General features: G+C 35.5%; 1 protein-coding gene across 1 annotated transcript in view; it reads left to right on the top strand.

Moving 5' to 3' along the window:
- The window catches only part of COL21A1 (collagen type XXI alpha 1 chain), a 100,072-nt gene extending 74,643 nt beyond the window's left edge, over window positions 1–25,429 (top strand). The window contains exons 18-30 of the mRNA XM_071547821.1: window positions 3,394–3,438; window positions 3,788–3,841; window positions 9,948–10,001; window positions 11,311–11,364; window positions 11,841–11,912; window positions 14,559–14,594; window positions 15,277–15,321; window positions 17,325–17,357; window positions 20,965–21,111; window positions 21,207–21,261; window positions 21,551–21,751; window positions 23,175–23,252; window positions 23,985–25,429. Coding sequence (XP_071403922.1) covers window positions 3,394–3,438; window positions 3,788–3,841; window positions 9,948–10,001; window positions 11,311–11,364; window positions 11,841–11,912; window positions 14,559–14,594; window positions 15,277–15,321; window positions 17,325–17,357; window positions 20,965–21,111; window positions 21,207–21,261; window positions 21,551–21,751; window positions 23,175–23,252; window positions 23,985–24,172 — 1,062 coding nt within the window. The 3' untranslated portion in view covers window positions 24,173–25,429. The remainder of the gene's footprint in view (window positions 1–3,393; window positions 3,439–3,787; window positions 3,842–9,947; window positions 10,002–11,310; window positions 11,365–11,840; window positions 11,913–14,558; window positions 14,595–15,276; window positions 15,322–17,324; window positions 17,358–20,964; window positions 21,112–21,206; window positions 21,262–21,550; window positions 21,752–23,174; window positions 23,253–23,984) is intronic.
- The last annotated feature ends 209 nt before the right edge of the window (window positions 25,430–25,638 follow it).

The raw sequence follows: 25,638 nt of genomic DNA, 5'->3' as shown, positions 1-25,638 counted from the left end.
GTGGAAGATAAATGATTAAGCAAGCAAAGGAGGCTGAATAAAGTGTAAAGGTAGCAGTGTCTCAGTAAATAAAGAATCTTGGTTAGCTGCCAGACTAATACATGATCACATTAGTTTTTAGGCACAAACTCAGCAGTGTATGATAAAACTGCCATTGAGAATCTTTAGAATAGACATGATTTTAAACCAAAGAATTAGATTTGCTAGGCTCTCTTTCTGGCTTTAAATTTCATGTGATTATAGCACTTGCTGATTAAGATGAACATAATGAATAATATTGCAGGCTTTCATGGGGTGAGGGAAGGCTTCTGATTTAAGGGAAAATTTCAGATAAAGGAGGAAGGCATTTGAATGAAGTAAAAATAATTGGCAAAGTTGGATTCTTGATACTGAAAGAACTAAGGCAGTGCTTACAATTAACAGAATTTTTAACTATAAAGAAACACTGGATAAACCTCACATGAAGTTTGATGTAAAAGGATGATCCAATTCATATAAAGAGAGAAATCAATAAAGCACAGTAGATGCTTTGAATTTTAACTATTTTGGCTAGAATGTAATTTTATGTTTTATTGGTATTATAGCTGCATATATTATATGTACAAACCATTTAACATATATTTTTTTTGAAAGACAAGGAAAAGAAAATTTAGAATTACAACCCCTTTTCTTATTTCATATGAACAAAATGTTGCTTGATAGCTTTGCAAAGGCCATCCCTAAAGGCAGTTTTTTTCCTGTAGGCCAGTGAATCATGAATTATTCCATAGCATTGATTCTTTTACTCCCAGTTAGTGGCAGTTTTCCCATTTGTAGAAGTTCCAAACACTGTTTTTCCCTTAGTGACAAAAAAATTGCATGATAAATGTGTTTCATATTAAGTTTTGATTAAACACATGCGTTTGTGATAATTTTAGTTGCAATATACTCTTCAAAAAATGACATTTTTATCTTACAACTGGAGTAAAACTAGTTGTTTTGCAGCATACTTTAAAGTAAGAATACATTTTTTTCCTAATGAAAGTAAAGTTTCCTTGACAGTAGTTAGTGTTATGTCACCCAATTAAATATAATTTCCTGTTAAAAGTGCCTTATTACTCATGGTGGACCAAAAAAAAGTGTTCAGATTCTGAGGATTTGTACTGCATATGAAATCCCTGTTTAGGGACAAGACACATTTCCAAAGCTTGGTTTGGCTTTTGTCCTAGAAGTTAGGGAAGAAACTCATGATATCTAAAGTACGTTTTTACTGTATCTTCTGAGAAAGTGCAAATAATTCTAATTGGCATAACCAGAGATAATCCATGTAAAAGAAAGTAATGGATTGGGATAGATCACAAGAAGGAAACCAAATCTAATTTTTTAGGCCATCTGGAGCTGATCCTACAGAAATTAGTCTTTATAATTAGTAAACTATGGAAGCTACACAGAAAAACAGTTCTTTTGGGAAATACTCATTCTTTATGACCAAATTAGCCACTTCATTCTCCTCCTTTTGTGCCAACTGACATGTGGAGAGTAACTGAAAATCTTCACCATATGTACTCTGGGGTTCACTTACATCAGCATAAGTGATAGATTCATTCTTAGTTGAGTGAATGTCAATGAACCATAAGAGAATTTTACGGGTCTGAACCAGGTCCCACTGAAATAAGAGTCCAAGTTCTGTATACTTCAGTAGTGCAGACTCAATCAGAAGGGGGGGGAAAGGGAAAAAGAAAGGAAATAAGACTTACTTTTCAATTACTGTTCTTTGAGTTTTATCTTTCTTTGTCACTGATATAAAGTTAAATGTCTTGTACCAGCAATTTATTTTAATGAAGAAAGATCAACACAGCTCACCAGGATTTGTCTTTCTTCTTCTAGGCATGCTCATATAATGGTAAATAATTTGCTGTGTAGGATAAGTATGTGGAACTGTCTTCTCTCAAACTGCATAGAAATGTAACCATGGAAAGCTTTGGTACATCCTTTCAGGATGGGAAGGTTGCTGCCTAGTGGGAGGTTTTTTCAACATGTATGAAATACCGTTTTGTGTTGCAGGTACAGATACTCATGATTTGGTTGTATATTTTACAGCTACAGAAATAAATAATTCAATCATTAAATGTTATCATAAATAATTGTACTGAGAACTCTTGGGCAGGTCTGGAAGTTCCTAAATGTGGTGACAAATGTGCCCTATTTCTCATTTCTTTATTTGTGCAAAAGTTCTAAGAGGGTTTTGGCCAATAGTTAATCCAGAAGATCAAGTCTCTGGATGAGGCATTGTTTTCAAGTTCTTTTTATGACATTATTTGATCTCTTTTTTTTAATGATAGGTACAGTGGAATTTTGATGACCTGTAAAATGGTCAGAATGTCATTGTTAACTCATGTGCCATTGACCAATGAGCTGTTTGTGCTTGGTAGCATCATTATTAACTAGAAGTGGGTGTAAACTGCAAAACAATGGAACTATATTTTGCACAGATGTAATCTGTATGTAAAGTATCTGTTCATTCCTGATTGTTAAATTAATTTTATTTTCCCCCCATTAAATCCATTTGTTTGGTCTTGTATAAAGCAGTCCTCTTGTCTTTACTGCAACATATTATTTTCAATATTAAAGTCTTTAAACTAAATCCTTGCTGCAGATTAATGATGGTACAAATAAGAGCAGTGCCTGTTCAAAAAATTTGAATCATTTTACTTGAGAGAAAAAAATTGACTAACTGAATATTGACTACAGTTTGAAGCATATGTGGAGTTTTGTTTAAAAGCTGAATTATGTTCAATTAAATGATTGTTGTGATAAAAATGTGAGATATACTATAGAGCTGAATGAGCAGTGATGTTTAGGAAGTGACAGAGATCTTCAAGTATTTATGGAGGTGAAAGCTAGTGTACCTCAAATTCAACTATAGCTATCTCTTTACAGTCACTGTATTTTAGATAAGAAAATATGATTTTTCATACTGATGGTCCTGCTGAATAGGGCTTTTGCTTTAACTTATATGGGAAATCTTATGGGTAATGAAAAGTGGTTTCCTTTCCCCTGTCAGGGGTTTGGGGCAAGCAGGAGCATGAGAGCCTGCCCAGTGGCAGACATAGACTCCTGGAATGAAAGCAGTGGGGAGTGATTGAACATTAATGTTTCATTGTCTCCCTAAATGAAATAGTCTGCATGGTTCCAGCTGAAGCTCTTTTCTCATGGTTTTTTTAGTGCTTGGTCTTTTTTTGGGGTTTTTTGGTATGAAGGTTGGATTTTTGGTGGTTTTTTTTTTGTGTTTGGTTTTGTTTGTTTTTAATTTTCTCTTTCTGCCCATGTTGGCTAGTGCTAAACTTATGAGGACATATATATTTTCTGCTGAAACTATGCCATATATTTAAAAGATTTTCACTTCCTTCTCAGGGAATCCCCGGAATTCCTGGAAATCAAGGAGCCAAAGGACAAAAGGTATTTTTAATTGTTCAAAATCTAGTTAAAATCTGTACCTATACATACATTCAATCCAAAGTAAGGGTTCAATCTGTGCTCAGGGGAATGTTTCCTAGTGGGGATTTGTGACATCAAATACAAAAGAATGAAGACATGCTCCAGATTCTTCGTGGCATGTTTGAAAATCATTAGGTTTTATTTCAGCTGTTCCAGAAGGAATTAATGTTTTAAAATAAACAAAACTAATTTCATAATACTTTGAGAAACAATCTTAGATAACTAAAGTTGCATAATTAAAGAATATCTAAAAAATTTGTCAAATGTGCATACATTAATCACAGAATTCTTTTCTTTCTGTAAAAAACAGGGTGAAATTGGACCACCAGGTCAACCAGGAGCAAAAGGGTCACCAGGAGATACTGTAAGTTTGCAATATTGTGTTATTGTGAACAAATATTTCTGGTGTTGTCATTCTCTTCTTGTCATAAACAGATGTGCCATGGCAAATCCAGGAGCAACCTTGCATTTTCAGACATTTTATCTTTCCTGACTAAAATGCTTCTGACTTTCCTGAGAGATACATGGTTTAGCATAATAAATAATCTGTTGACTTTTTAATTAGCTAAAGAACCTTCTTTTCACCTTATATTCAGCCTCAAGCAGATCAATATCAACTATTACTGATAGAATAAATAAATACTGTAGAGAATTATGTACAGAATTACAACTGATGCTATTATCTCTATAGACAAGGGACTGAAAAGCTTTAACCCTCTAAAAATTTGGGGTTTTTCTTAGAGTATTGAGCCATATGGTGGAATAGGAGATTTAATGCAGTTGTATTCAGTCTACAGAATTAGTATCACTGTCAAAGGAACAAACAGATAACACTTCTCTGTTTGCGGCTGAATGGCATGTAAATTAGATAGAAGTTGTAATGTATTACAAAATGGAAAGATCATTTTCTTTTTTTTTACTTATTGCCTTATCTTGAGATTCATTATTCGTCTTGTATGTATGGGCTTGTCCATGCCCAGTCCAACTAGAAGAAACTTCAATTTCTCATGACGCCAACAAGCAGTTCACTGAAAATATTTAATTGAGATATTTCACCATTTCCTTAATATTGTTACTGAGGTAAACATGCTCACATGGGAAACTGTAACATACTGCTTATTTTCTTTAGCTTGGAGAATGTGTTTGAGGATAAATATTCACCGAGTCAAACTCTGTGATTTTAATTACTGATGGGTTTTCTAATAACTGAATTGAGGAAAAGTATCAAATTCCTGTAAGTGCTTTGATAGATCGGAGACTAACGTATAAATATGTTTCACAAAAATTAATCTCAGAGTAATAAATTTGCTGGATAATTAATATTGTCTGAAATGGAGAGTAAGAGGAAATAGTAAGTGAAATTGTCTGGAGAAAGCTGAGGGATTTGAATAATGGCAAGAAGGAAGTGTTCTGAACAGAGCTTCAGAAAAATTATTAAAAATAAATGGATTGAATTCCATGAAGTGGAGGAAAAGACTGTGAAACTTAGATAGTGATGCCTGCATTGTAGATACAAGTGACACTGACCATTTTATTCCTAAGTAGGGAAGCTATAGTTCACAGTCACAATATTCCTTCTATTAACAGCAAAGACAAGGCTATCAGAAATGTAAATTTTTAGCCCAGTAACTTACTTGAAGTGTGGAAATTGTGGCTGAAAGCTGTGAACTGGGTTTTTTTTCTGCTGTCTTTATAGCCACTTGATATTTTGGCAAGAGGTGAGAGAACTTTGCTATAGGTTCTTGGATTTTGGTAAATATTAAGAGATTGTATTATTTGGTTTCATAGCTTTTCTGTCTCATGACTTATCTATCCCATCTATTTTCAAAGTCTTTCCCCATGAAAATCTTCATCAGTAGTGAACTGCCCCTTGATATTCAGCTGTTAAGTTGGACTTCCTCTATTTCAAAAGACAGAGGTTTCAGGTGTCTCTTTGTACAGTTACAAGTACAAAAGGTGAGGGCTCATTCTGTAAAAGAAATCCATGCTTTTATCTGCAAGGTCAAATGCAGGATAGTTAGTGGCTCTCTGAGATGGGCTTGATGTTCATTCCTTAGTCATCACTACTGTTACACTGCTAAGGCCAACTTACTGTCAGGATCTGCCTTTCCTTGCATGACAGGAATAATCTTTTCAGGGACCATTCTTTTCTGCTTTCAGTGGCTGCAGGGGTTGTTTACCCAGGTTGTTGTGGCTTGTGCCTCATTTTAGTGGGTGACACCTTGAAGGAAGAGAATGGAGAGGGTCTTTTGATACTTGATGCAGACTTTTTGATATTCTTTCTTAATGAATCTAAGGTTCTACCTTAGGTTACCATCTTCTAGAATATGTAAGGGCAGACTTGATATCAAAATTACCTGAGGCTTACAACCCACTGCATTACTCCCCATTCTAAAGAGAATCCTTGTTTGGATGGAGGTTAGCAACATGTATATTTGACCATCTTGGTGCATACAGTCTTGTGTAACATTTTTCTTGCTGCATGCCAAATTAACTGACTGAGTATCAAAGTAACTACTAGCCTAAGTCTCATCTATGTACTAGTGCTGGTGTGTTCCTCAGGATATGTGTTCTTCTTCTCTCCTCTCCTTTTCTCCCCTCCTCTCTTCATTGAAGAACTCATTTCTCTTTCCATGCTCACAGTTCCTTAAAAAAATACATGATCAATTAAAACCAATGTAGTTCTTGTTGGAGAGAAAGGTTGACACCAGTCTGGGATTTTACAAATTTACAATTACTGTCATCCAGTACATTCAGAGTTCCCTGTACAGTGTACACCAACCCTCTATCCACAGCAGCAGCTTTTTCTTTCCTGACTGCCACAGGCCTGACCACTATGCTGCAGCTCTCAGAAGACCTTTTTTGTATAAAGTGAGTACACTGGTTTTTTTTTAATAAACTTAAAGGACTTCTCCAGCCACCTCCTCTGAAAAGGTTAGATTTTCTTAACAACCAGTTATTGCAGTTGTTCAGATCAAATTAGAGTGAAATGTTGCCTGAACTGGAAGTTCAAATGTCCCTACACCTAGTTACCACATGAACATTTGTTCTTCACCTGTACCTCTAATCATTTTTATTACCTATTGCTGTAATTTTTTCTCGATTTCTTCCTGAGCAAAGTTGAACAAAATACCAGAGAGAAGGCTGTATCATCAGCGATAATAAAACCTTTTGTGGTTGCAAAGTGTACATATTTATTTCAGTCACCTACCATGTTTTCTAAAAATTTCATTTAGATAAATAACATCTGGTTCTTGATACACTTGAAAATAATTAATTCCTGTTTCCTGTCAAGTCATTTAATGTATTTTTTTGTCACCTGATAAATTAAATAGGAGATTAATGCATGGAATATTTGAATATGTTACGGAGCATAAGGGAATTTCAACCAGAAACAATAGTGGGATTTTCCTTGTATTAGTCACACTGAATATGTTTGTTCCAGAAAAAACAGATGGAAAGTTGTAGATGGTCTATTAATACCTTGGGAAAATTATTCAGTTACAAGTTCTTCAGAAATAACTATCCCTATTACATTGCCAACAGCAATTTATTAATTTACCCACCATATAAATAGTGTCAGCTCTGGAAAATAGGGGAGTAATGCTACATTTTATGTCCTTAAATTGTTCTTCATTTTTATTCAGGACATGCTGTTCTCTTTTAATTTTACATAGTTTTCAGATTATGTTCTCAAGCTTTTCTTATATTACATCTGAACATTTTCTTCTTGCAGTGTGCTGATTGCATGTAGTTGTCTTCCTGTTTTTTAAACTAAGTAAATTAAATATGGCCTAGCAATGAAAGTGCAAGAAAGGAAACCAGGACAACTGGGTTTTATTTCTCCCTTTTCTGCAGGTGTATGCATGACCTTTGGTTATACTAAATGTATCTTCTGGTTTGCCTTCTCTGGTATATGTTTGCAGGTCAATGTGGATATATACACATGGCTGATTTAATAATAAAAAAGAGCTATTCTGTGCATATAGTATTTCTACTTTGTATATGATGAAATCAATCAGGGACATTTTTGATAAACATGCACTGCTTCTGTAATCCAAGGACTAATGTGCATGTCAAGTAGAAGTGATGTAGTGTGGATGTGGTAGAGGGGAGATTCTCAGTGTGTTACATGACTGGAAACATAGGACTACCCTGAGATGGCAATATGTCAGGAGCCAGAAATACCCCAGTCACATTTCTCATCCCTTCCCACAATACCTCCCCAAAATTGTGCTTGCTTTTCTCTGCTGATTAATGTGTTAGTAACGAGAATGGAATAGAAATCTGAGGAGAATAAAATTTTAATTTCACAATGGTTTTTGGAAAAGGAAGGTAATCTTCAAGGAAGGCAAAATGGTCACACAATGAAGAGAGCTGTATTTCAGAAGTGAGGAGGTCAATAGATAACATGAAATTTGATTTCGAACAGCCAAATTGTATTAAACCTTACAATGAAATGAAAAGTTTCCTATGTAAATAAAAAGAGAAAAACTGAAGAAGCAGATCTAATGTACAAGTGAATTAAGACAGCATTAATATAATCAAAGTTAGGTTACAAACCCAAGTGAAGTGAAGTAGTCTTGTAACAAAGTCGGTGCTGAACACAGTCCATAAGCAAATGGTTAATGGGAATACACAGTCTCTTAGGTTATGAGTGTAAGCAGTCCTCAGAAACTTTAATCCATCTGGAGAGGAATTGGTAATTGTGTTCCAAAATCATGAAAGAAATGGGGTAGGGTATAGCAACCCTTTGTTTACCAAATAATAGATTACACTAGATCAGCTGCATCATTTTCAATAAAAAGGCTGATTCTCTGTATAAGTAAGAAGAAGCATATCTAATCTTCAAAGTTCAGGAAAGTGTTGGAAATGATTCAATCTATGATATCAGTTAATTTAGAAAAATTGAAGTTTGATGGATTTTTTTCATGTGCAATTGACTGAGCAGAAAAAGTCTTAGACTGAAGAACATTGGTAGCAAAGTTACTCAAGTCTTAGTCTTCTGCATGATATAGTTTATTTGTATTCACAGATCTGTGTCTCTGGCCTAAAGAGTAAGTTGTTATATTTACTGATGGAAAATTTTGGTGACCAGTGCTTTCTTACCATACAGCAGCAAAGAAAATGGAATTAATCTGTAATTAATCTCTATTAATTTCTATTTAATAGTAAAACATGGGTGAAATACCAGAAAACTGATAAAATCCTGAAAACTCTGGCTACAGAGAATTACTTGTTGTTTCAGATAGTCTGAATTTTCTCTTCAATTTGCAGAAGTTTTAGCAAAGAAACTAAAAAGGATTTTTTTATTTTTTTTCAAAGCTCAGTTTTAATCTGTGTAACAAAGTACATATGTTTTGGTTTAAATGTAATCTTTAAAAGAGGTCTGAGATAATGTCATGAGAGTGAATTGTTTCTATCATTTAGTGTTAAATGGAAGGTGGTTGTTTGGATTAATATGAAAGCAAAAATTAAATAACAGTAATAACAATGGATTTTGAAAATATTATCAGTTGGAATAATGGATAAAATTTAATCTCTGACAAGTTAGATTTAGATTTCCAAGCCTTAATAGTTGTTTGACTTTCTGTATTCCCACGCTTTTATTTAGTACTGTCTTAAACACACTCTTATAGCAGATTGTATTTCAGAGTATTTATACAAGTCCAAATAAAACAATGGTATTCTATTGGTTTTATTGATGCTTGCAGCCTGAGACTGGCTTTAAACAGAAAGAAGCACATCAACTCTGTGATGATTTAATATCTTTTAGTTCTTCTTTATGTATGGAACAAAGACAGCTAAACAGGCCCTTATCAACATGATTTCATTTGAGGAGTCCAAGGGAAAGTTTTAGCGATGCTCTGACTTTGCTCATGTGCTGAAACATCATGATAAGAAATGGCAGAAACTATTGGGTTCTTGAACGAACAGTTCCACTTTGCAGATTCTGGAAAAGATGCAAATGTGTTGCCCCCAAAGTTGACTGCTCCTGATAAATCACAGAGCTTGCAAAAGTAGTCAAGGCATGGCAATCTTTGAGGGACAGTCAGTCAGAAAGAATAGAGAGAATTAAAAAGTGCCACATATATTTTGCTGGTTTTGAAAACTCTAAATGTAAACCAGGAAACTTCTGTCTTACTTTAAATTATGGCTAAGGATGTGTTACAAACTATATTTTGAGTTGCAGAGTCTTTTCCCTCAGGAGTGTTCCATGACAGCACTGTCCCCTTTTTCTGTATAAGTTTTGTTTCATTGCACAGTAGCCCTTCATTAGACTATAGAAGGTCTTAATAATGCACTGTAATGTATCCGATCTATAGCCTATATAGTATATAATATGATGAAAGACATTATATTTCCTGCTTATTTCATTATAGAGATAATGATACTACTAGTACTCTACTGAAGCCATTATTCCTCTATTTTAGTACAGAAATATCTCTGCCTTTTTCATAAATAAATAGGGTTTGATGGGACCGGAAGGCTCACTTGGTTTACCTGGAGTTCCTGGGGCTAAGGTAAGTATCTGTGTTCATGTGACTTTGATAATGACTGCTTTATAGATGATAAAAGGCCAGGATTTTGCAGTTAGGTTTTTTTGTATATTGAATATTGGTGAGTAGCTGTATGAGTTTGTCTTTATTATTTTCTTTGATAGTTCAGTCTCAAGAGAGGTTAATATAACTCAGTAGTTGGTGGCTGTCATCCCATGAGGTTTGGAACAATTGCAGAAATGGTCATGACACTTGGTTTCAGCTTTGCAGCCCTAGAAGATGTTCTGCTATGCTGGGAGCCAGATAATTCTCAGTATATATCTGGACTTTCTTCCTGTGTTACATTTATTTATATTTTCATTATGTTAAATAATGTTACATGTTGTTTTTTCCACCCAAGGAACCAAATTTATTTTAGATGTAACTTTATTGATTGTACTGCAGCTACAGCAACAACTAATTTGACCCATGCTCTCAGAAGTTAAAATAAATGTTATAAATTCATATTAGTTAGTGCAACCTTTTAATTTAATCCAAGATGAGTTTTGGCAATGAAACACTGAATGGTGTGTCCTAGAGAATATTTAGGAGCATAGAATCCAACTCCCAGACTTTGTATTTATATTTAGATCCATTTCCACCCATACCTTATTTTATATCTGAAAGTATGTATGCATTTATTTAAAATTGTATATTGAAGGTAGCGTTTTTGTAAGTGATCAGATTGCTATTGTCAAGAAGATTAAAAACTTACAAAATTACTAAAAATTAAGTGGCGCGCTTTTTTTTTGTGAAAAATGTGGGGGTTTTTTGTATTTCATTCGGAATATAAGCTGGTTCTTAGAGAATCATTCTTAATAAGCTCATTTTTACAGAAGAGCATCATGAAGTAGTCAATAAGTTTTAGATTTTAATGAAAATCCTCATGCTAAATATATTCTTAATTCAATAGGCTACAATAAAAGCCAAAACATAAATAAATAATTTTCCTTGGAGAGATCCTAGGCTTCTCAGAGTTTTATTAAATTATATGATGGAAATGTGAAGTGAGTATGCACAAACATGGTGTGACTGGGCAAAGGAAATGAGCCAGGGATGGGACAGGTGAATAGAGGCTGGAAAATCACATTTTGTCATCAGTATCTCATCTTTCCTCAGGGAAAACTACAACTTCAGGCTTTCTGTAAGGGAGTAGAACTTTAGCCTTTCAGTCACTACCTGTGCCTATTTCTAAGAGTCAGTTTCTCAACAGTGTCCGTTTTTGTTTCTAGTCATACTATAACACATGTGACAGAGCATAGTATATCAGCCACACTCTTATGTTGTCATACAGGGTGATAAAGGCGAACCGGGAATACAGGGGAAACCAGGATCGGCAGGTGCCAAGGTAAATATGGTTCCAGAAGTATTCCAGTTAAAGAAGGGATTTATTTACTGTATTACAAGGTGTTCATTTCACAGTAAAACAGTAGTTAGCATTAAATTGCATCAGAATCCATTTGATGACTTATTTTTACTAATTTTATATAGATTTTACTAAGTCAGTTGTTCATTAAGTTCAAACCTGCAAACATTGCCAGTATTTCAGATAGTATTTTTTGTGTGATTTTGAAACATCAACATCAACTGTATTTAAATTAATAAAAATAGATACTGGGAAAATGATATTAAGAATTAGGACTCCCTTTTGTGGCTTTTCTGTATTTAACATCCCTTTCATGAATTCTCCAGACATTTCAAACATCTTCAGTTACAAAATTTCAAAGTATGATAGCCAAAGTGTATCACGTGGCCTTGAGAAAACACGCAATATATGTTTTTACACACAGCACATCACTGACACAGAGCTATTGTATTACTCAGGGAGAACTAGGAGTACCAGGTGCTCCAGGTGAACCAGGCTACCCAGGCATTCCTGGTATCCAGGGTATAAAAGTAAGTATTTTTTTCCAGTTTTACATTAATTGCATCTTTTATTGGAAGTGCTTTTCTTATAAGTGGTCATTATTTAACAAAATCCTTTATCTAAATATGTAATTATTATTAGATAACAGGTGTACACATTTAAAGCAATAATATGTGCCTCCTGAAGGCATCTGTGGTGGGTTGACCTTGGCTGGATGCCAGGTGCCCACCAAGCTGCTCTATCACTCCACTCTTCAGCAGGACGGTGTGTTGAGAGCATAAGATTGGAAAAAACCACATGGGTCAAGATAAAGTCAGTTTAATAAACCAAAAGGAGAGGCCATGTGCAGAAGCAAAGTAAAACAAAATATTTATTCTCTACTTCCCATCTGCATGTGTTATCCAGTCAGTTCCTAGGAAGCAGGTCTTCAGTACACATTGAGGTTTCTATGGAAGACAAATGTCGTTAGAATGATGTCCTCCCCTCGTCTTTCCCTCAGCTTTTATTGCAGACCAGACATCATATAGTATGGAATATCCCTTTGGTCAGTTTGGGTCAGCTGTTCTGGCTGTGTCATAGAATCACAGAAGGGTTGGGTTTAAAGGGACCTTAAAGATAATCTAGTTCCAACCTTCCTATTGAGGACAGGGACACCTTCCACTAGACCAGGTGGCTCAAAGCACAATCCAACCTGGCCTTGCATACTTGTAGGGTTGGGGCATCCACAACTTTTTTGGGCAAGCTGTTCCAGAGCTTTACTACTCTCACAATAATTTCTTCCTAATATCTCATCTAAACTTGCCCTCTGTCAGTTTAAAGCCATTCTCCTTTGTGCTATCACTACAGACCCTTGTGAAAAGCCCCTCTCCATCTTTTTTTGGAAGACCCCTTGAGGGACTGGAAGACTGCTCTAAGGTCTCTCTGAAGTCTTCTCCAGGCTGAACAACACCAACTCTCTGTCTGTCTTCATGGGAGAGGTTTTCCAGCTCTCTGATCATCTTCATGGCCCTGTGTTCATCTTCATGGCCCTCTGTTGGACTTGATCCAGCAGGTCTACATCCTTCTTATGCTGGAGGCCCTGGAGCTGGGTGCAGGTGGAGTCTCCTGAGAGTACAGTAAGGGCAGGGAATCACCTCCCCTGACCTGCTGGCCACACTGCTTTTGATGCAGCGTAGGATACGATTGGCTTTCTGGGCTGGAAATGCACATTGCCAGGTCACGTCAAGCTTCTCATACACCAACACCCCCAAGTCCTTCTCTCCAGGGCTGCTCTCAATCCATTCTCCACCTACCCTTCATTTGTGTGTCCTCCCAAGATGTTGCCCATCTCAAGATTACTGGTGAAGGGGAGGATTTGGAGAGACAGCCTTGATGCTGTGGGAACTCTGCTCAGCAGTAGCCAAAACACTGGTGTGTTATCAGCACTTTTCTAGCCATCAATGCAAAGCACAGCACTATGGGGCTGCTGTGGGGAGAATGAACTCCCTTTCATCCAGATCCAATACAGCATTACAGCAGCATTACAGAAACAGAGATGAATCAGGCATTTCACTTCCATAAGGAAAGACAAGTTGAGGGGTAAAGAGGCAGTACGTCAGGAGGGTGGTGTTGTAATTAAATATTTATGAAAATCCCATACAGAAACACTCCAGTAGACTTCAGCTTCTGCTCCAGAAGGGCACAGGGTTCCTGTATGTCCAGTATTGTATATGCCAGACATGTACACATATCTTGTGTCTACTAGAGTACTTCACGTGTCACTAGACACCTATATGGAGATGACTTGCACTGCCTAGAGCATCTTAAATACCTACTTTTAGAGAACTGAAGCAAGTCCCTGTTCAATGGAGGCTAGATGATCAAAAGTTAGTTATATTTTCCAAGATAAGATGTAGAAAAACTAGTCTTCTGACCAGTTTCAAAACAGGGATCTGCAGAGCACAAAAAGACCAAAATTTCCTACCTAGACTCTTTCAGAACTTGCTGAAGCTCAATGGAAAAGTGACTGAAGTCAGTATCATAGCAACGATTTAATTAGTTTCATTATCTCTATATATTCAGTTTCAATATCTAAGAGTCACGTAAGGTACATGTACCAAGACAATAATGCTGATTTTATAAAAGGTGATTTTGTTAAAATTTATGAAACTTCTCTAAATTTTTACTGAAAAAGCTTTTGCAGAAGTCATTAATTTTATATGAAGATGAAAATTAACTGGAGTTACATGTCGTAAGTATGGCAAACTTTTGAATTATTCAGGAAGAAAAGTACAATACAAATACCAAATACAGCTGGCATAAATATCTTCTTATGTTCTGAGTTTTTCAATCAGAAAAATATTTGCCATGGTGAAAATCTCCTCTTTACTGCTGTTTATAATTTAGCTTTTTTTTCCCCACCTCATCGTGTTGTATTTTTAAATTCTTTACTTTGTATGTGAGTATTCATTTTTATTTTTGATAGTTCTTTTGATGACAAATCCCTTTTTTAGTATAGCTTTCTGGAGTTTTCTCAGTGTTCGTCTACATGGGGATGAAGTGATTGATTTTCATTCAGTATAAATAAAAGCTATTGGATGCTTCTCTTGTAATTACTGTGTTAAATTAAAACACAGACTGCATGTCTTTGAGATGAATCATGTTAAAGTAGAGATTTTTCTTCTAATATTTCACAGGGGGACAAAGGAAACCAAGGTGACAGCGGTATCCAGGTATATCAGTTTTGTTTCTCATGAGATCATCTGGCGACACTATTAATACAAGTCTTAGGTGTTAGTTCAGACAATTTTGTTTTGTTATAAGATTAAGCTCTACAAGAACTTTGCTTGAATAGCAGCAGTAACTTTATGTTCCCAATATAAGCTGTATGAACTTCCAGCTGTTTTTCTAAGGGCCTGAGTAGGCTACTGGCATTTGGCACAGAGCTGTGTGGTCCCAGCAATATTTCAGGCTCGGGGATACAGGTTGTGCTGCTGTCCTGAGGGGCTCGGACATTGCTCAGACTGTCACAGGATAATTTCTGTCCCCACCTGCCTCAGGCACTGTGGGATCACAAGCAACAGTCATAGTCAAAGTAACACCACCTGGCCTCTGCCTACCTACTGTACTGTAATAAGTGGAATTTTCCTTCTTGTTATGTAAAATCATGGAAATACTCACAGGAAAAAGAAGAGTTTTATGTCACTTCTTAGATTGTGACTTGGTTCCTCTGAGTTCAGAGTAGAAATTGTATTCTTTTGCACTGTTTCTGCTCTCTTGAAGAGTAACTCTTCAGATTCATTTGTCCTGGTTAGGATGAGGTTTTAGGGTTTAATTAATTGTGTTATTTTTGATAGTTTAATTATATGTACCAGATAAATGTGTATTTTAAGAAAATGTGCTTCTTTTCTGAAGGGACCAAAAGGAGACAAAGGAAGACAAGGAAATCCGGGATTACAGGTACTGTTAAAGTAGTGATCCTGGTTTTAAGAGAGCGATAGTGATTCTGGTTCAAGAGCATGATTCACATTTGTTTCTTAAAACTACTTCCATCAATGTGCCTAGGTCTTTGCATCAGCTGAAATATATTTATGTACAACATGATTACATAGTTGTATAAATTACCGCTTAAACAATCCTAGTATTTTAAAAATAACAAATGAAACACATGCAGAGAAGATGGAGCCACACTTTTCTCAGCTGTGCATGCTGGAAGGATGACAGGAAATGCACATGAGTTGGAATGCAGAAAATTCCAACTTGCTATACAGGAAAAGCCTTTTGCTTTGAGAGCGCTCAAACACCGGAGCTGCTCACAGACATTGTGGCAAAACCTGTCTGGTCCATGTGTTGAGTTGATCAAGTTGTATCTGTTCTGCAAAGGAAGCTGAACCCGAGGAATTTACTTCCAATCAACGTGTTTCTGTGGTTCTGGAATATTCTATCTGAGAAAAAGTTAATTTCTTTTTTAATATTGTATTACAACCTTAATTATAGAATATTTTTACAAAATACCTAGAAATAATATAGAATGCAAATAACGGCACAAAGTGGATTTTATGTAAAGGTTATAAGAGTAATACTTGAAATGTTAAGATTTTGCATGTACCAGCTACACTTTCATGTAGTTCATTACCTCCTAGACTATACTGGGAGATACTGACATCTTCTGTGCTCATAAATTGCAGATGTTTCCTCTTTCAGCTGCAAAGCAGTGAGATGCAGTTGTTTCTCTTTAACTCCGGGCCAGTGTATTCGGATTGTGTCATAGTTGGCTATCTTGTTATACCACAGAAAATAACTGTTAGTATTTATAAACTCTTGTAACTGCATACTCTATGTGGTGTGTAAACAGAGAAGTATTTGTTAGAGGTACATATCTAAAACTAGACTTGGAAGGAAGACACAGTTGCTTTTTTCAGAATTACATCGATACAGCTGCCTGTCTAGCCAGAAAGAGCTGATTCCCACTGAGTTTGGGCAGGAGATTTGGACTGTATGTTAGTTAACACTCTAAGGGATATACAGGTTAACAGTTGTTCAGTATTGAAGCTGAGCAGATTTTTAAAAAAAGAAATAGGTTAAACTAAAAGACTAGTCATTGATTTTAACAAAATGTAATCTCCTGCTCTAACATTTTACAAATAAATCTTGCTGTTTTTTTCTTTTTAGCAAATAATGGACAATTTTTCATATATTTATTATTTTAATCATGAGGTAAAACAAAGTGATTGATAGTAAAAGAAAACATTTTTTTTTCAGATAGACTGATGCAACTGAATAGCTATTCCTTGTTTTCTTTTTTTGGGGAAATCTGAAAAAAATAATGCAGGCTGTGTCTAAAATTGTTTCCCATGCTTTTCTAATTTGGTCAGCAACCAAAAAAATCAGACATTCATATACTTCTAGTAGACAATGCTAGGTCTTTCCAAGGTTTCTCAAGACTCCAAGACTTCTTAAAGATACAATACAGATTCCCTTGCCCATAAAATGTATCAGAAAAGTGAACTGCCATCTTGACATCATGACATCATTTGCCAGCATCCAAAATCTGGCTTATCACTGAGTTTGTATTTGGAAGGCTCTGAAATTAATTTCTGCCTAGTAAGACAGTATTAAACAGATAGAATCAGGAATTACCTTTTGCCAGAACATCAAATTTTATTTCTTTTGCGTTTTGTAAAGTGAATAAGGTTTTGTCTCTATATTATGTTTATTTGTTTGTGATATGTATGATATATTCCAAACTTATCCTCTCGGTATATAATAGTAAAGGTATTAGTGAAGTTTTCGCTCACCATGATATAAATTTTTCATCATTATATGCAGTTTTATTTTTTTGTACAATAGTAATTGCAGAATCTTTAAAAACTGACATTTTGGTTAATTATTGAAAACAAAGGATTCCAAGTAATTTGGCTCAGCCTGCTTCTTAAATTTTTTTATCATATTATTTCTTAAAGGGAGTAGAAGGATTGAGGGGAGAACGAGGAGAGGTAAGTATTTTTGTGATGGTGAATATAGTACTATAAAATGATTTCCTTTGTTTCAACAAATTATGTGATCTGTAAAATGTGTGTTTACAGTCTTGCTTCTGTTCTCACATGCCTATAAGTAACAGAAGAGAAATTAATTGAGAAATATCAGAGAAGAGAAAGAAGTATTAGTTAAAAAGAGACATAATGAAATACATATTTCGTTAAATGAAATATTTAAAAAAATAATTAAAGTCAAATATATTTCCAGAGAATTGAAAAGCCTACAAACCAACCAACAAAAATAAAAGAGAAAAAACTGGTTGAGGAAAGAAAATAACTAAAGAAAAAACAATCCAGAGATTCTATGGTCACTGAAAAATAAAAATATATTCATCAATATTCAGAATCCTACTCAAAGTATTATTCAGCAGAAACCAATAATTAAAGGCATGTTATAAAATTAAGGAACAGAATACATAACGAAGATCCTTCTTCTTGTATCTCTTCCCCTTCTTTTTGGCAGTCCAAAAATTGGGAGCATATAAGCTAAAGACCACTGCATTTAGTATCAGGGTTGAATCTGCCTAATTCCTTTTGAGCTGTGCTGATATACTCTACTTTCAGCTTCTGTAAAAGCCAGTAGTAAGGAATTATCTGTTTATCTGTTTTATCTGTCACCAGTGAGATTTCTTTGTGTGCCTTTATTTCGAAGCTAATGGAAAGGATTATAGCAAAGCCTTTACAAAGTTTTTTTTTCAGTGGTTTCTGTTTTTTGAGACTGACTTAGAACATGCAAGGTAGAATGTTTTCTCTTTGCTACTAAGTCTATAAAGCAATAATTCAGCTCAGCCTAAAACTTGAGGGGCATAAGGGCAAGTGTTAAAGCCCAGGCTGGACAGGGCTCTGAGCAACCTGCTCTAGTGGAAAGTTTCCCTGCCCACAGCAGCAGGTTTGGAGCCAGATGATCCTTAAGGTCGCTTACAACTCAAAGCATTCTGTGATTCTGTGAAGCATTTGTTCTCCAGAATAATTTAGAAGTCCCATAATTTTCATCTTTTTTCCCTGTTTTTGGCTAATGTAGATATATTCGTGGCTAGACCTTTAATCTTTGTGTCGCACGTTGTTTAAAAATTGATATTTAAAAGATTGATTTTGTTGGGGTTTTTTAATTTATTTCAATATCTAACAAAATCAGAGTACATACTGTCCCATTAATCTGGTTCTCCTTCGAATTTATTTAGAGATTTCTTTGTTCAGCGCATTTCATTAAAGCATTGTTGCATATCAACAGCTGGATTCATTAAGTGGAAGCCCAGCCTTGATAATTAAATAGCTTTATGCATTTTAAAATATAAACTGCTGTGGTTCTATGAAATACTTAAATTACAGTTTGACTTATAAGTGCTTTGAGAAATCATTGCCAGAATTGGTATAAGATTCCTTGTATACTATTGAACTGGTCTCTTTAAATATTTTAAATCATGGCAATAGTATATTTCTACTGAGAATTCCTTTTAATAATTTGCTTGGTATACATTACTGTATAATGATGTCATTGTGTTTTCTTATCAAACCTATAAAATTAGTTTATTTTTTTATTTTCATAAAGAATGGGTTTTGTTAGAGTCTGAATCCTCAATAAAAAGTTTCCTCAGCCTGTAATTCTCAGCACTTACTGAGCTTTTCCCTTTTAAAAACTTCCTTTGCCAATAACAAGGATCAACAAACAAGGCCATGCATGGGATGTGGTTGAACATTAGAAGATCAAGACATATTGCAGAAAACGTTCCCTCTGCAGTTTCATTTGCTTTTTGGCAAGTTCTTCAGGCAGTTTCTGCTGTTTCCAATGATTTGTCCCGGTGCTTTCATATTGGCTTCTTGCCTCTAATGTTTTTCTGCAGTAGATGCCATTTTCCCCAATATATTCATTGGTTATTAATGCTTTCTAGCCCCTTTAACATTTAGTTAAAATAGATAAATTTGCAAGTCAGATGTCTTTTGTGTAAAGTTAGTCCATAGCTGTAAAAGTAATTAAAATTTTAAAAAAAAACAACCCCAAACAACTCCTACCTATTAAAAACAGCATGATTTTCAGCTCTCAGTACGTATATTCTAATATAGCCATAGGCAGCTATATATGCTCCATGTGTTTATCTCTGAGCCTTGCTGACCATGTTAAACAAAAAACTCCCACCGTTGTAATTATGTAATAGAAACGAACAAGTACAAAGCTACTTGATGTAATTAAGAGGATCAATTATTTGTGACTACAACATTCAAGATGCCAATATCAAGAAAATAAAATACTATTAAAACCTTGGAAAAAGGTGTGAATTTGTGTATAACTTTTGAAGGTATGGACTGCTGTTCAGGTTATGCCTGGCATTGTACTGTTGGACCATCTCTACAGTAGTACTCTTAGGCACCTGACTGATGCTTGTCTCATTTCTGTTTTGGTTTTTTTTAAGTGTGTAAACTGCCTTTCTGATTTTAGTGGCTATCTCTCTGCATAAAACTGGGCAATCTGATACTGAATTTGCAGGTTGCTGCCCTGTAGTAATTAATGTGCAGAATTCTGGACATTGTTACTAATTTAGACTAAGCCAGGAAGCTTTGAATTTTTGTGATGTGAAGAATTTTGATAAATAATATAGAAAATTAGACAAAATAATATAAATACAACCATTTAAAATTCAGTGTAAGTCTATGAAGACTGTATGCATGAATATTCTTAAACTTCTATTATTTGTTTCAGTAAGTTTTGACATATGTAATAGTCCTGTTCCCACAGTTCCATCTAGAATAGCTGGAAAGGGTAAAAGAAAATTTTGAAGTAACTGATAACATTAAGCAGAAGCTGTGCAAAAATGGAAGGAAAAAACTCACCAGGGAGCAAATGGAGTATACTGACTTTAATCTTGGGCACACACCAAATTACATTGTACAGATGTTGTGTTGGCTCCAGAGCAGGGAAAGAGTTTCACATAAACTATTGCAGTAGGTAATTCCATACATAGAACCATTGCTTTGATGAATATATATCAAAATGTTTTCCAGTATTATTTTAATCTTTTCCAGTGAAGCAAATGGAATACAGTTATTATCAATCAGATGAAAAAAAGGAAGAAAAAGATTCCTAACTCAAATCAAGCTGTTTTTTCTTTGTCTTATATATGATAGACATAAGGTAAAGGGTTGGGTTATTACAGCAAGTTTCCAAGAACTTAAGTGATGCCAGAATTCACCCCTCTTTTTTCCAGCCTTCTAAGGAATTTAACATACTTTGAAAAAGATTTCTAATTCTCAGGAAAGAATGAATAAAGCCTTTCCTTCCATATGTTAATAATGAATACTATTTTTTAAATCTCAATTAGTAGGTAAAATGGTTCCTTAAAGTTGAAAAAGATAAGTTATTTCTAGCTATATTTGGTAATTGTATCTGAAACAGTTACCAAAGAATCTGGAAAATTCAATACATCTCATCAAGTTAATTTTCAGTGACAACTTATATTAATTTATGAAGATCATCAATAAAGATTTTCTCAGAATATGTTTGCGTGGTGCTATCTAGCTTACAAATGATCTGTGCAGACACAACTGGCTGTTCATTGATTTTTCATTCCAGAAAGGTGAGAAAGGAGATCCAGGCATTCAAGGCAGCAGTGGACAAAAAGGAGAATCTGGTGTCCAGGGTTTGGTTGGACCTCCTGGTCTCAGAGGTCAGCCAGGAGATAGAGGACCCCCAGGACCACCTGGATCAGACGGAAAACCCGTATGTAGAGGATCTGAAACTTGTCATTTTGAGTACCTTAAAAAGCACAAAGAAATGTATGCTCTCTTATTTTAATTCTTCTCTGTTGAATTCAGGCACGAGAATTTTCAGAAGAATTTATTCGACAGGTGTGTTCAGATGTACTGAGAAGTAAGTTTGAAAACCTCTTTACTTTTCTTTCCTTGTTTGAAGTGTTAAAGAAGTTTCCTGATAATGATAGAGATGCTTTCAAGAAAGCAAGTTCCATATTGGTGATTTATCACTTGTTTTCCCACATGTGTGGAAATATGTTTCCACACCACAGGTTCCATACTTTGCCATCTTACTTCCTAAAGGGATCATATTCTCCAAAGAGAGGAAAATCTCTTTATTCATGGGTAGGGGGCAATACTTCTATTGTTACAACACTCTAAGCAATTTTTTGTTTGAATTGTCTCAGCCCAGTTGCCTGCCATCCTCCAGAGTGGAAGACTGCAAAACTGTAACCATTGTCAGTCCCAAGGTGCTCCTGCAGGACTTCCAGGGCCACCAGGTCCAAGAGGCCCTGAGGGCCCAAGAGGATTTCCTGGTTTGCCAGGGAATGATGGCATTCCGGGGCTGATGGGCATCCCAGGCCGCCCTGGGGCTCGCGGGACAAGAGGTACTGTGAGCACGTGTCACGGTGCTAATGGACTTGGTTTTCTCCTGCTTTTGCATGGATTAGTGGCAGTGTGGAGTAAGACAATAGCTGGGCTTGTGTGACAAAGTATAACTGTGAACATGCTGTAGTGTGCATGTTTCACTGCTTTCAAATGACAGAGGAAGAGAAATTACAAGAATGCAACATGACAGCCAGTGTTGTCTACTGTAGTGAAATTGTTCTGATCTTTGTCAAGAGTTCATAGTCTCATGTAAACGTTTCTAGCTGTGTTTAGATTATATTTTAGATCAAATATGCTTAGACATGGATTTCAATGCATTTCCATGTTTTCTGGTTTGTTTTCTTCCAAACTAGTTTCTATGTGCTATTTTAAGGAATGGTATTTATTCACTGGCTACTTATCTTCACTGATTTTTGGCATGTGACAACTTTTAGATTCCCCCTAATTTCCTCACTTTTTGTTCTTTCATTCTCTTTATCTCAAAAGTATTTTTACTCCTTTGTTTATTCTTTTCTTAAATATTCTGGGTTCTTTTTAAGCAAGATAAGCTATATGCTTTCAGGTAACCCAGTTGTCCAAGCATTCCAACTGATCTGTGATGTATTTGCAGACTTTATGTTAAGTATGCATATGTAATCTGGAGCTAGAGAAAGAGACTGGGTGAAGTCCACAATTTGGTAACTGGTAGCATCCAAATAATCAAGAAAGCTGTATAAAGTACAGCTAATTAATTATGTGCCAAGAGTAAGAAGACAAATGGTTGGTAAATTTTTACTTTCTTTGTGACATTAACTGTGACCTAGCACATCAAATTCATTTTGGATGAAATTTGCCTGCAGGGCATGTATAATTTCATCTCCAATAGGAGAATGTGCAATTTTCCTCTGTAGCAGACACTAACAGGTCTGGCTACTCCATAACAGTTGGAAAAACAGATATATGTTTCTATGAAGAAACTGAATTTACTGGGTTGTACTAGTGTAGGAGAGCTCATATTTTGACCCTCTCAGTATTTTTTGGTGGAGTTTTAATTCTGCTGCGTGTTGTAGAAGATTGTCTGTATATTTTGTATTCCACATGGACTATGGTAAATAACTTACACTTCCTTCATACAGCTTCTTAAAAACTTTGCCAGTTGGAAGGCACTGACAGCAAATTTCTTAATTGCCTATCATCTATTCTGTCAGCTTATAGTAGCTGTCTACTTAACAAGTGCTGCATTAGCTCTAAACTCAGTAGAAATGAGGATAAATTAGAATCCAGTCACACTGTGCAGGTTACAAGAATATGCTTGTTTTACATCCCATTATTTGCTTTTAAAATATTGGGTTATTTATTCAATAAATGTTATCAAATGCTAACTTCCTAGTTCATTGGATGAAAACAGTGTGCAACGGTGTACCTGTGTTTACTAATTCACAGGACTGCCAGGGAAAAATGGTGCAAAAGGCAACCAAGGAATTGGGCTTCCTGGGATTCAAGGCCCTCCAGGACCTCCAGGTGAGGGATGGTTCAGCTGTGCAGATTCAGTGCATGCTAATAATTTTTTTAAAATGTGGTTTAGAAAAAAATTCTGGTATAATTTGGAAAAAGGTAGTTTAAACATACCTTAATTGCTATATATGTTTTAGGGTTAATGTCTCTATCTTGCATGCCTTATAAATTGTCATATAGTACATAATTGCTATAAGACAGGTCTTGTAGAGACTGGTATTTAAGACTGCTGTTTCTTGATGAATCCTGAAATCAACCATTATCTGAAAACTGATCTCTGATACCATTATGTGACTTGTAAACATTGCTTAGTGAATGAAGATATTCTTCCTAACCTAGTGTATGCATACAAAATGCAGAGTTGAGTGTTTGGAAGAGATATTAGGGTCTGATTCAAAGCCAGAAAACCAAATAGGGGGACTGATTCATGCCATGGTGGTTTCACATTATATGATAAAGTATAACTGAGTACTAAAGTGAATTTTTATGTTTTCCTTTAAAAGCTATTCTTATTTAAAGTGTTTTCCATATCCTTTTAAAAAGTCTTAATAAGGTGTCATGTTATGTATATAACCATATAAGCAATTTGTGACAAGAAGTGTTGTTTTCAGGAAAGGAAGTTTTCTCTATCTGCATGCTTCACCAGAGTGGGGATGGGGAGCAGGGGAGTGGGTCTGTACTTGCTCTTGTTTTTATTTCAATAGTAATGTATTTGTTTATTGCATGTGTGCTATTAAGGTCCTGAAGGCCCGCCAGGTATGAGTAAGGAAGGACGTCCTGGAGAGCGTGGGCAACCTGGTAAAGATGGAGATCGTGGTACTCCAGGAATGCCAGGACCAGTTGGACCCCCTGGAATTTGTGACCCATCACTGTGTTTTAGTCTAATTGTGGGGAGAGATCCATTTAGAAAAGGACCAAATTATTAATTTTGATATGATGATTTAGAAGAATAGGTATGGTGCTTGTCTTTCATGGTCTTTCAAATCTCAGGAAGGTGACCAGCAATAATCCCATAAGCAGAAAAGGAAGTATCTCTGACATTACAAGCATTATAAATTATGATCCCAAAGGTTATACATTCATTTAGACAAGAAACTCCAAAACTCCAATGATTTTTTTATACCTTGCACTGGTTAAATATCAACTATTTTAAGGCGATCATTAGTTTTAATAGGAATAAAATTAACTATACAATTTGGTATTTAGTATTCAAGTGTCCTATCATTTTTTTTATCACTGAAGTCCTTTGCAAAATTGCTGGAAGCACCACTGAGCAGGATTAGTTCTTAAATGGCATTGGTATAAATTACTGTGAAGCTTTTCACATGCAGCCAACATATATAGTATTTGGTTTTCAAAGACTGTGGCTGGCTTTGACTTCATACATTTCATATGTCATAGCTCCAGGTGTTCTGTGAGTGAAAACATATATCAGATTCTTATAAAATAAGATAAATATCTGGATAATCGTGGAAGAAATATCCCCTCTTTTGCCACAGGACTCTGCTTAAAACTAAGCTGAAATGCAAGGGTGGAACTACTGGGTCAAGGTCCAAGGTTTTATTGAAGATGGTGCTGTCAGGTACTAAATGTTGAAAGGTTACATGTGGATGATTCAACTTACATGAAAATAGTATTAAAAATAAAAAAAAAAAGAATAAAAGACTGATACAGCTGGCTTGTAGCTATGATTTGACAAAATTAAAGATTAAAAGTGTTTGCACAAGCCTAATATAACAGGTCTGTGTAATGAAGTATTAAGTTATATATTCTTTGCTGTTTCTCTTCAAGGACTCCATTGCCAAGTTGAAGAAGTGGGTTTACAAGGGAAAAGGTCTAGCTGGTGGCTGAACAGCTGGAAAGTTTGTTATGATGTTTCCTCTTTCATTTTAAGCAAGTTGTGTGTAATTTTCATTGTCAGCTTTGCTAAGAGTTGTTATTGCTTGCTTTTACATAAAGAGCAAAGCCACAGTTCCCATGACATTTCTTAAATTAAGGTAGAGTCTTGTATTGAATTTAACTGATGCTTCATAAATGACTTTTTCTAATGTGTTGTTTTTCTGTTACTATCAGAGACTGGTAATATGCTTGACATTCAAGGTAAAATAAAATTTTGTAAAGAACTGATGGTAGTTTGATGAGCAATTTGCAGAGAAGAGTGATGCCTGTAATACACGGAGGGATAGTTCCACTTGGCAGCTGTGCTTTTCCTCTCCAGGGTCTTTCTATTCAGAGAAAGCATTGTCTCTTGGAGCAGCACCTTTCTGCTGAGCTTCTGGTGCCTGTGGGGCAGGGCAGGGAATGCCAAGTGGCCAACTGTGTCTGGTGGCTGCAGCCTGCCCAGAGCTGTGGCTGTGAAAGGGTGCTTGCAGTGAGTAGCTTAGCCAAACCA

Source organism: Pithys albifrons, chromosome 2 (assembly GCF_047495875.1).
Source record: "Pithys albifrons albifrons isolate INPA30051 chromosome 2, PitAlb_v1, whole genome shotgun sequence".
Classification (NCBI taxonomy): domain Eukaryota; kingdom Metazoa; phylum Chordata; class Aves; order Passeriformes; family Thamnophilidae; genus Pithys; species Pithys albifrons.
Note: the sequence above shows the minus strand (reverse complement) of the source record. Positions and strands in the feature narration are given on the sequence as shown.